This window comes from Tupaia chinensis, unplaced genomic scaffold, assembly GCF_000334495.1.
Source record: "Tupaia chinensis unplaced genomic scaffold, TupChi_1.0 Scaffold146740_1, whole genome shotgun sequence".
Taxonomy (NCBI): domain Eukaryota; kingdom Metazoa; phylum Chordata; class Mammalia; order Scandentia; family Tupaiidae; genus Tupaia; species Tupaia belangeri.
The window spans coordinates 1,745,421-1,757,668 of record NW_006206595.1 but is presented as its reverse complement, the minus strand read 5'-3'; the positions used below and the strand labels follow the sequence as shown (position 1 = coordinate 1,757,668).

General features: G+C 44.7%; 1 protein-coding gene across 1 annotated transcript in view; it reads right to left on the bottom strand.

Moving 5' to 3' along the window:
* Positions 1-3,835: 3,835 nt before the first annotated feature.
* Positions 3,836-12,248, bottom strand: part of NCKAP1L (NCK associated protein 1 like) — a 79,763-nt gene continuing 71,350 nt past the window's right edge. The window contains exons 30-32 of the mRNA XM_006169112.3: positions 12,115-12,224; positions 8,877-8,966; positions 3,836-5,254 (exon numbers count right to left, since the gene is read on the bottom strand). Coding sequence (XP_006169174.1) covers positions 5,123-5,254; positions 8,877-8,966; positions 12,115-12,224 — 332 coding nt within the window. The 3' untranslated portion in view covers positions 3,836-5,122. The remainder of the gene's footprint in view (positions 5,255-8,876; positions 8,967-12,114; positions 12,225-12,248) is intronic.

The following is a 12,248-nucleotide window of genomic DNA, read 5'->3' as shown; positions in this document are numbered from 1 at the left end:
GAGGGGCACAGCTGAAAAGAGTTAGCGATTGGTTAGAGCCAGACCTGGTAGAAGCATCAGCAGAAACAGCTCCCAAGAGGAAGAGGCAGGACAGGCAGAGGCAGAGATGGAGAACAAAGTAGAAAGAAAATTGGCGCTTTCCATTCTCTGTTCACATATTTTCAGCACACATCCTCTTTTTCCCTCCTTACGAGAGGAATCGTCCCAGGCGGGAAAAAGCTGCACCTGAACCCCTAGCCACTCTTACACAATGCAGTTCTCAAAATTTGGGAGCAATCTCCTTATTAACTGAAAAAGGAATAGGCTGGAAACTACCAAAGGATTGCAAATGAAAATGAAAGCTAAAGAGCTCTAATTTGGAAATTAGGATTAGAACTAGGAGTTTCCCCATTTAGGCAGGTATGTAAACTAGAAGAGGTTAAAAAAAGAAGAAAAGAAAGAGGCAGTAGACTAACTTCAAAGGGCTCTCTCCTGGCACATCCTGCTCTCCCAGGATCCCAACTCCTAACCCATTTTAAGGAAAGGCAAATTTACATTTTTTTTAAACAAAAACGTTATTTGTAAAAAAAAAGATTTTAGAATCCATCTTGTCTAATCCCTTTCGTTTAATAAGTGGGAAAATAAACCTATGGGCCCACAGAGAGTAAGTGATAGTCAGAGCCCAGTCCCCCAACCCTTCCTAGTGCCTTTGCCACTCTCACTTTCATTTGTCGCCAGTCTTGGTTTTGAGCCTCACCCTCATTCCTCTCCTCACAGTCCAATCCCGTTTCTGCCTTACCGCACCTCTGAAGAGATAAGAATAGGGTACACTTGTTCCATTCATAGGCTCAAAGACAGCTATTCTCCCCTCCCTGTCTTCTCCCCCTGCTCCCTACCCCCACCTTTCCTAGGCTCCTTCTGCCCAACCTCTTTCCTCTCCTTTTCATTGTCTGAACTGCCCCCTGCCCCCTGGAGGCCCTGCCTCCTCATTCCCCTAACCCCACAATCCCTTTCAACAAGCTTTGAGTTTGATAGAGACCAAAAATGATGCTTTGGCAGCGGTGACGGATGGGTGTGATCTGCCTCCTACAGGAATGCTATTTAAAGGGGCAGCCTCACAATCCGCTCCTTCCAAAGTGACAAGAGAAAAAACCTGCTCCTCAGTGTCTCCAGAGCTGCAAACTCCGCTCAAGTTAACTTCTGACTTCCTCAACCTGCAACTTGGCCTGCTGCTCCTGCTTCCTATTCAGGTGGGAGGGAGAGTACTTGACAACTCCTTGAGGTGTGGGGGCTGAGGAGGGATTCATCTTCATCTCCTTTGATGACAGGTACTTAGAAGAAGCAGGGGGCCCTTTAGGGAGGAGGACTAGAACACTCTTCCCTCAACCTCGTGAGTGAATTTCAACCATGTGCCAGCTTCTCAAAGTCAAACTTAGTTGGAGAAGAACTGACACAGGCATGAGGACCTAAAGTCAAGATGTCTTGTCCCTACTGAAAACCTTTGCTCCTCCTGGGTTCTGGAGCTCAAATCATGGTTCCCTTCCCGCAAGGAAAGTACCAAAAGGCAAGATCCCTTAGGCCAGGCTGGGCCTTCTGCACTTTAAGGTTGCCCTCATCTGCCCATTGAATAGAACACCTTGGAGATGGTGGGGTGGAGGGCAGTCTTTCTGCTCTCCAAAGGAAAAGGGAGCTTCTCAGTAAGCATCTTGCCCCAGGCCTGATGGGAGGGACAATTCCATCTCATTCCTACAAACAAGTTAATGGACGTTTTAATGAAAATACTCCACTAATGAAAATGCTGAGGCTAGACCCTACTTTCTGCCTGCAAAACAAAACAATCAGGATAGGAATCTCTCCCTGATATTTATTCCTCAGTTTTTTTGGGCCTAAGTAAAGCAAGCTGAAAATCTGAGAGCAGAAAGCAGTTCAGTCAATTTGTGTCTGTCTGTAAGAGACCCCACTAGTCAAAGGCGCAAATTGCTTAAAAGCCAAAGGGTCCTGTTACTGCATCTGTCTCTTCACCTCTAGACATTCACCTTTTATTTCTGTTGATAAGGGCCACTATGCCCTCACCTTCTGCTGCTGCTCATTCTAGGGTCTCTGGAATCTTAACAACTGAGCCTTCCTTTATGAAGAGGCATTCTGGTCAGGTATAATAAAAAAGGTCTAGGACTAAACATTGGACTTGGGTCTCAGTTCTAGTTCAAATGCTAAATGTGTGGCCCTCGTTAAATCAATTTAACATTTCCGAATCCATTTCCTGACCTGAAATGGGAAAGCTTCCCTGGCTACCTTGCAGAACTGCTCTCATACAAAAGTACATTATCCTAGAATAGTAAAGAAGGTCAAAGAGACCATGCCTGTCAGAGCTCAACCTCCAGTCATGAGAAGCTAGAGAATACACTTGTATGTCACTTATATTTTTCATTGTAAAAATTCACACATGTGGGCCTAATCCCCTAGTAGTAGAGAAATGTGTGTGTGTAATTATATGTTTATAAAAAGATATTATGTCAAATGACAAAAAATTAGAAATAGAGAGCAGATCTTTGTTGTCAGGGGTAAGGGATGGAGAAGGAGGTTGCAGGAGGGAAGTGGGTGTGATTATAAAGGAGCAACGTGAGGGATCTTTGTGTGATGAAACCACTCTGAATCTTCACTGTGGCGGCAGATAGGTGAACCTACACACACGTTAAAGCAATATAGAACTAAATACACAGAGAGAAACCAGTACCAGTAAAATAGGAAATCTAGGAATAAGATCGGTGGATTTTATCAATGTCAATATCCTGGTTGTGACGTGTACTATGGTTTTGCAAGATGTTACCATTGAGGGAAACTGCAGAGTGGTACATAGGATCTCTCTATTTCTAATAAGTTCATGTAGATTCACTATCTCAATAAAATTTTCAAGTAAAAACAAAAAACAAAACAAAAAGTATGATGTCTGCCTCTATCTTGCGGCAGCAACTTGTCTTGCTGTCCTCAGGAAGGCTCCTCGTAAATGGTTCTACATGCACATGGAAAAGGGATCTCCATCTCTTCAAGCAGAAGAACCCAGCAGAGAGAGGAGTTTAGGAGTGCCAGTTAGTGGCAGGGTGGTTAAGGTGGCTGGATCCCACAAGGCCAACCAGACCCAGAGGTTTAAAAACATGCCAGGGGTGTGTGTATGTATTTCCAAAAGGAGGGAGGAGTGGAGGAAAAAGGATTGTGGTGTGACCATTCACCCAGGGCAAGGGGGTACTTTCTCACTTTTCCCCCCTCTCTCTCTGTTGAGCGCACATTCTGACAAATTGTTTTCTTAAAAAAGGAGAAAGTCGGGACCAGCAGTTAGCGTAATGGCTATGTCGCTGAACTCCCATGTAGTTGACTGCAGTTTGAGCCACGGACCTGGGGGCTTAAACTCACGCTAAGCACATGTGCGTGCATGCCCAAGATCCCGAGAGGAGAATGGAGGAGAAGGGATTGTGGTATGGCCATCCCTCCTGGGGGGTGATTTCTCATTTTCTGTCTCTCTTTTTCTGGCGAGTGCACGAGCCCTATAGCAAAAATCTCTCCAAAAAAAAAAAGAGTGCCCAGGAGAGTTATTCAGATCCTTCTGAGCCTCCTCTTCTACTCTGCACTCAGTCTTTGTAGGCCTGACATGGAACACCCCTTAGAACAAAGTCCTTCCCAAAGTAAGAAAGGATGGCTGGGTAATGTATGATGCAGGATTCTCTGTGTTTTTTTTTTTTTTTCAATCCTAAAGGAAAAACACTTGTTGCCAAGGAAAACATGTGTGTTGATTATGGGTGGCAAGTTAAAGTGGTGACTAAGTCTGAATCTCGAGAAATAAAAAACAAACATACATACAAAATCCAAAAACAGCAATCAAATAAGTTTAATAAGTTTAATGAAGACCAGATGGTTTTGCTGAAAACCAGCAATTGCTTCCCTTTCATTGTGGAAGTATGGGCATGACCCTAATTAATCAACTAGATAATTATATTTGCCCATTCCAACCACTCTCGACTTGTGACATATATGATCAGTTGCTCTAGTCCTCCCTGGCAGTGGGTGCACTGCAGTGATGAATGGGGTCCACCGGCTCCCGTCAAGGAGTTAACTAAACCTAGTTTAGTACTATCCTGAATGCCCCAGGCTCTGTGACACTTGAAATTCTAATTAGTGCAGAAAAGGGCTAAGTTGAAACAGCTTGTACTCCCTCAAGGATACCCACTCTCAGGGCCCTACAACTTAATGAGGTCTATGAAGTTTAAGATCTAGAAGAGAAATCCCTGCCTGGAGCAACAGATGTACCTAGGCTGACAAGAGGATCCGGGGTTAAATTAGTCCCTCCAGATAAGTACCCCCAAATGGTATAAATGGGAAAACTCACATAAGCTTGGTTCAGTTTGTTGTCATAGGTCTAGGCTGACCTAAAAGCAACCTAGACTGACCTCTTGCTCTAGGTTGTAGGGATATCAGAGAAAAATCATAAAAGAACTCATTACCCACAAATGTGTAGCAGTGGACAGTGGAAATCTCGGAAGAATTCCTGCTTGCCCAGTAGGAAAGGCAGTCAAGATGAGGCCAAGGAGGAGCCCTAGTGACTTCTAAAAGAGCCCCACAAAGGAAAAGAGGGGTTTCTGTGCTACCATTCTGCAGTAGAAACAGATTGAACGTTTGCTGAACACATTTGAAAAAGGAAGAGAAGAGATAATCGTCATAATGAATGTGCAGGAGACAATAGCAGCTCCAGTGGGAAGATTATAAGCTCATTATGGTTTAATATGATGATTGATCATCTCTGTCCGCCAGCATTATTCTGGAATAGTGATGAAGGTCAGAGAGACCCATGCCTATCAGAGCTCAAGCTCCAGTCACCAGAGATAGAGAATATATTCATATCTCACTCTTTTTTTTTTCATTGTAAAAATTCACACATGTCCCCAACCCCCTGACTTTTCCCATAAACTGTCCTCCATTCCCCACAGCTGGACCTACTTTTCTATGATTCATCGACCCTGGATTGTCCCTCCATATCCTGTTCATCAGCTCTGGCTCCCTGCCCTCTCCCTAGTGACTTCACCCCCATTCCCCCCTTGAGAAAATGACCACAGCTTTCACTATGGGATGGGATTATCTAGGTCCAAAGGGCCCTTTAGTGAGTACTGGCAGGCACCCGGTTCAGGTGGAAGGCCCGGGATACCTCCCGGTAGGCATTTCGAAGCAGGACATAAGGAAAACAGGATTCTAGCATGTCCAGAGTCAGGAAGGATGACTCCTCCACCACCTGGAAGAGACAGGGAAAAGAAATGAGAACCTTAGCCAGAGCGTATGTCTTTGTTCTTCATGGAGTTCCTGAGCCCTTTGAGGTCTATAGAGCTACAAGTGAACGGCGTTCCTAATCACACTCCCCTCTTCCTTCCTCACTTAGTTTGGCTCTCAGAAGACAATGCAGCCTCTTCAGCTCTATTATAATGGTCCCTGCCCCCCTCATTAGAGCTTTGTGAAGGGCACAGATGCAGAAGGCAGGAAAGAACCACTTCTCTCCCGTTCTGGATGCAAACTCACATGTGGGTGGGCAGCACAGGTGCAGGTAAAGATGGATAAAAGTGCCAATTACAAAGCTCTGCTGCAAGAGAAATAATTGCCACTGCAAGACAAAGGGGGTCCTGGAGTCACATGGGTTCTCTGTACTGGGCCTCAGTCTCCTCCCTCTCAGTACAGTGCTTGGGGAACAGCAAAGATGCTGCATAAAGGAGCAGGCATGATTAATTAGTTTAATTAGAAGCCTGTGTGCTGTGGTAATCCCAGCAGCCTCCACAGCCAAGCAGGAAGATAGATCAAGATGCCTGGATAAGTCTGAGAGTGAGGAAGGCTGAGGGTGGGGCTGAGGGAGAAGGGGTGGAGGTGGCAGAGGGGCCATGTTCACGAAGAGCAGCACAACTTGGTGTTGAGCTAGACACTCCCGGTCCCTGAGGAAGGAGCAGGGTGTGCTTCCTCAATCCCCTCCTCATCTAAGAGGCTATGGAACTAAAAAACATGTTCTAGGGAGAACTGTCCCATATCCTCTGGCAATTCACACAGATAGGCCTTCTCTAATATGTCTGGAATTTCAAGTCCTGAAAACTCACTAAGGAAAAGCAATCTATCATATCTTCTCTGACATGTCTCCCTCTCTGAAGTCCTTTCTAGTTTTTTGGTTATTTTTTTGGGGGGAGAAGTTTTTGCTATAGGGCGCATGTACTCGCCAGAAAGACAGAGAGAGAAAGTGAGAAATCACCCCCAAGGGGAGATGGCCATGCCACAATCCCATCTCCTCCATTCTCCTCTTGGGATCTTGGGCACGCACACACGCACCCGGCATGAGTTTAAGCTGCCAGGTCCGGGACTCGAACCGCGGTCAACTACATGGGAGTTCAGTGACATAGCCATTGTGCTAACTGCTGGTCCCCCTTTCTAGTTTTAATGTTTGTGAGATTTTGCTATTCTCAAACACATGCACATGAAGCAGGAGAAAATAACAGGCTCCTAACTGGCAGTATTTTATGGTAGTGGAAATAGCCCTAGAATGAAGACCAAGGAACTTGGATTCTGCACCCAAATCTCCTTCTGTGTTTTAAGGAGACCCTGAGTGTCACCTCTTCCTTCCTCTTCCTCAGTTTCCTAACCTATGACTTATACGTATGGGACCAATTGCCAAGATACGTTCTGTTCTGATATCTAAGATTCCATGATTCTATGAAAGAGGCATCTCTTCCCCCAGGAAACCCATGCCAGGAACAGGCTGACCACACTGCAGGTGGGTATTGCCCAGGCTTTGCAGCCAAGACAGAAAGACCCCAGGGAGAAAAGTGCTGGCCAGAATTTGGGGCTACAAGAGTAGCCTCTTAACTCAGAAGGCAGCTTCTTCCCCTTTAGTCATTTCCAATCTCAGTGGAAACATTTGCATTTAAATTGCTTTGCAGCAGCTAGTCCCTCAGGTCTCTCCCTCCAACAAAAAGTGCCTGTTCTTAGCCCTGCTCCTGCCACTCTGCCCACCTCACTGGGAGACTCCAAGGGGCAGACACTTTGGAGGGGTGAGAAGGAGAGTCAAAGCAGAAGGAGGAGGTAGACCTGAGTGCAATACAGAATCACCTCCCTTACAGAGCTAAAAACTGCTGGAGGAAATGAGGAGGTATGCCTAAGTCGTTCAGACACTCAAATGAGCCGTTAAGAAAGGGAACTAACATTTGCTGAACATCAACTATGGCCTAGACACTTCCACACATACTATCTCGTAAGTGAAACCACTCCACATCCACTTTTCTGGATAAAGAATCAAAGTCTCAGAAAGGTTAATTACCTTGCCAAGGGCCGTGCGCTCCAAATATGGTGCTCCACCCAGCCCAGTAGTGGCATTTGCCCTCCTCTGCCTGATCACTGTTCACCACACACACAGACATACACACACACATTCTCTTCATCAAGTTCCTTCATCAGCCCAGCTGAGGACTATTTCTAGCTTGAGAAACTGAGACACAGGTATCTTGCAGTGCCTGTGCCTTCCTGGATGGAGGACCAGAACGCCTGCCTCTAACATTTCTGGGCCTTGGCCAAGAGTACAAAAGGAAGCTGATAAACTCTACGACTAAACAAACTAAAAACTATTATGTTCTATCTCTCAACCCTCATGACATACTTTTGTTATTTCACAGAAATTCAGGTTTGAATTAATAATGCTTGGACTCCTCAGACTTCAGGAATTATTGAGCCAGAATTATCTGCATTAGAACAGGGTGAAGGGAAGAAACCAACTTCTAGCCCAGTCTCCCTTCTCTTCCCACCCCAGCTTGACAGATTTTGGACATGTAGACTTTTCAATCTGCACATGTAAACTCCATCCATCCAGTCTGTGGCGCTAGAGGTACATCACCAGCAGCATGGTTGCCTCAGTGGGCCAGACTTGAGGAAGAAGTTCCACACAGCTGGGACTGCCTAGCAGAGAATTCTGGGCTTTGAAGTAGGACAAGGCTCCAGTGGGCCTAACTTCTCTCCACAGAGCAGAGGAGGACCAAAGGAGGAGAGGAACTCTGAACACAGGACTCAGGGCAGGAGCCCTTCCCATCTATATCTACATCTATATCTAAGTGCAGTACTAACCTGAAGAATCAAACTTTTTTTAAGAATTATTTATTTAATTTGATTTATTCATTCATTTATTTTATTTTAATTTGACCAGAGCGAGACAGAGAGAAAGAGAGAGAGAAAGCACTCCAGCGCCTCAACCACCACGCGCTACCTGCTGGTCCCCAGAAGAGTCAAACTTTAAAAGCAAAAGTGAGTGAGTTTGTTGAAGAAGAAAAAAGGATCATAAAGAAAAATATTTTAAAGTTAACTGAGTCAGAGTTTCCAGAACTTTCTGCCAGAATAGAAGAAAGCCACAGCTTAAGAAGCAAGGAGAAGAGATAGCAGAAGCTACCTGATTCCGCCTACCAGGCTCCATGCCTTAGAGCTTTTCCGCTAAAATCCCCTCCCTCTTCTGAGCCTCCCCAACCCCCTTAGTTCAGCTCTGTGCCATCCAGCCCCCTATTCATAGAAATAAAGACAAGAGATATAGTAGTAGGAAACTGTCAAGTAAAACCAACATTTACTGGACACAGCTGCCCCACCATTTCAGACTCAGAAACATTTCAGGAAAAGGGGCCTCGTCATCTAAGGGACAGGAAGCCTCTGTTCTGCACAGAAGTCCTTGAAGACCCTACAGGACAAGTTAGAATGTTAACCAGAACATGAGGACTAGACCCAGAGGGTCAGGCAGAATTAGGTTCTTAGTTGATGCTTTGGGTAGTGACATGGGCAGGGACCTAAAGTGGGTCTCCCTCTGGCCCTTCCTCTCTCCTTTCTTAAATCAAGTTAAACTAGATACATACCAAGCGCATGAGCAGAGAAATGGATTCTCTATTCCTGGTTTTAAGTTTGTCGGTCTCCTGGCCCAGCTGCAAGAGGCTGACAGAGGCCACCTGTAAGGGAAGCATTTGTAAAGAAGTAGATTTTTATGGAGGTCAGAATAGGACAGCCTCAGGCTACAGGAAGTTAAGAAAAGATCAAGGAGCAGAGTTAAGAAATGCTAGAAAAGAAGACTCAGTGGAAAGTTGGCAAATCCCCCAGGTTTCTGAGACATAGGTTGCCTGCAAAATAGCTTGGACCCCACTGGCCTGCCAGTGCAGACAACAGGAGGTTGCCCGGGTGCTGGGAGGGAGCTTGCAAGGGGCAAAGCAAGAGCTCAGAACAAAGGCAGGTGATGCTGTGTGCCTGGAGATTGCTCCCTTTTTCTAGGCAGCCTCCAGTCACTGCTGTCATCAAGCTGTTTACAGCTGACTCCCCACCTGAACAGAGAGCTGGGCCTCTGGTTCAGACATGCTCTTGGCATTCTCCTCCCATAAACTCCCAAGTGGCTGTCATCTCCATTCACCTCCAGGCCCCCAAAAGATCAAAGGAGGAGGAAGAACTGTGATTCATTGTATCCCAGGCCCATGTTACCTACATTTAGCAAACAAAGGGGATAAAAAGGAAAAGAAGAGAGAAAAATTTCTTCCCACACCATCCTACAAATCTAGTGTGAATCCTCCTTAGATGTAAGATGCTAAGAGCCCATTCTGTTTGGTTGGTTATCCCAGTTTAAATAGACACCCTCTGGAACCAGCAAGTGGCATAGTGACTAAGATGTTGAACTCCTACATGGCCGACTACAGTTTGAGTCCTGGACCCTGCAGCCTAAAACATGCCAGGTGCATGTGCACGTGTGCCCAAAATCCCAAGAAAAAAAACAGAGGAGGAATCTCTGTATGGCCATCCGCATGGGGGGGTGATTTCTTACTTTCCCTTTCTCTGTCTCTCTGTCTCTCTTTCTCGCACATGTGTGCATATGCATACACCCTATGGCAAAAACCTACAAATTTTTTTTTTAATTAAAAAAAGAAAAAAACACAGAAACCCTACAACTAAGCTTCTGGTCTATGAAATGTATTATGTAGACAAAGGTTTAATTCCTGATAGAAGGATATGATCTGATCTACTGTGTTTCCTCCTGGAGGAGACAGATGAGGCCCTATTTCTTAAATTAGATACATGCTTTACAAAGGAATAAGCTCTCTGTCACTAAGAATTCTCAAGCAGGCACTGTGTGATGGACAAGGCATCAGAAGTGTATGGACGGGATTTCTCCACGGAGAACTTACCATGAAAAACCCTAGGGACTCTTTCAAAAGAGAAAAGAGATTATTTATTCTGTGTTTTTCCAGAGGCAAAACTAAGATCAATGGTGATAGTTACAGGGAGTCAAACTTTGGCTAAAACATGTTTTTGAACTATTTTTTTCAAACAAATTGGATGTAACCTACAGTGGAACCAGCTGCCTGGTTATAAACTCCAGTCCCTAAAAATCTAGACCAGTGGTTCCCAAAGTGAGATCCCAAGACAAGCAGTATCAACATGTCCTGGGAACTTGGACATGCACACTTTCCAGCCTCATGCTTGTCTACTGAATTAGAAATTCTCTAAGTGATTCTTATGTACACTAAAGTTTGAGAACTAGTCATGTCATTGATTGTCAGTTACAACACTGGTAAGGGGCTTGTAGATTATAAAACTCAATGGCTCTACAACTTTAATGTGCATCTGATTTCCTGGGGATCTTATTTAAAACAAAGAAACCTGGACTCACCCTACAATATCCTAATTCAGCAGGTCTGGGTAAAGATCAGGAATCTGTAAAATTTTTTTTTTTAATCGTGGTACAGGTAGTTTTTTGTTTCTGTTCTTTTTTGTTTTTTTCTATTTTAAAGAATTATTTTATTTAACTTTATTTATTTATTTAGTTTTCATTTGACCAAAGAGAAAGAGAGAGAGGGAGGGAAAGCGAGGAAGCAAGCCGTCAGGTCCGTGACTTGAACTGTAGTTGGCCATGTGGGAGTCCAGCACCCTTAACCTCCACGCCACCTGCCAGCCCCAGGAATCTGTATCTTTTAAAGGTTATTGTATTTATATATTCTTTAAGCAATTTTTCCTTATTCATTATATAATGTGTACACATGTGAGAAGAATGAGAAAGAAAAAAACACCCTCCACAGGGTCTAGTCACTCCTCAATCGCCCTCTTCTAACCCTCCAGCTTATTGGACCTTGGGCACTAGTGTGCCACTGTCATGTCTCAGCCAGTCGGGCCAGGGGTTTAAATTATGGGTACCATGTGGGATCTGGCTCCCTCGAGCAACTCATCACCACTATGCCACAGGAATCAGGCTATATTTTATTTATTTCTTGAGAGAGAAGTACCCTCAACCAAAGTCTTGTGACATCACAGTCCTTCCCACACCCTTTCAGTCAGCCAGGACCATAGGCAGGTGCTAGGGGTACCCAGCCATGTGGTGCCAATATCACATAGTAGTGTCCTACTGTCTGGACCTCCAAGGCTAGGCAAGGAATCTACATTTTAACAAACTCCCCCAGAATATTCTGATGCACACCATGCTGGTGAATCACGGATTCCATTTAATCTTCCTATTCAATAAATGAGAAAACTGAGGCCCTAAAAGTCTTGTTCTTCAAAGGTCGTACAACTTCTTAGTGGCAGATCCAACACTAGAACCCAGAATTTTATTTATTTTTTTATTTATTTTTTGAGATTTTTGCTATAGTGCACATGGGCTTGCCTGAGAGACAGAAAGCAAGAAATAACCCACACACACACCTCCTGGGGGGATGGCCACACTGAAATCCCTTCTCCTCAGTTCTCCTCTCAGGACTTTTGGGCACACATGCACACACACCTCGGGAGAGTTTCAAGCCACCAGGTCTGGGACTCAAACTATGATCAACCATGTGGGAGTCTAGCACTTTAACCACTACACCACCTGTTGGCCCCCAGAACCCAGATTTTCTAACTGCTCAGTACAGTGTTCTAAGTATTAAGGCAACACTGAAGCACCAGCTGTTAGACAATTTACAAGACAGGCCTGCCTTTCACAAAGTAGCCTTGTACTATTTATTAAATAAATTTGGTGGGAGGTTAGGCTCAAAAGTCTGTTAACAGTAACTGTCTTTGGATATAAGTTCATCCCCATTCCTGGCCTTTAAAATCTTCTAGTCCCTATAACCCCGATCTACTCACCACCAGAAACTCCTTGAGGTGTGTCTCAATGTTTTTATTGTAGAGTGTGAAGAGGGCAGCAGACACCTGGATGATGGCTTTAGTCAAGCAATGAATATTATTGTTATAACCTAAGTTATCGAGAGAGGGAAAGA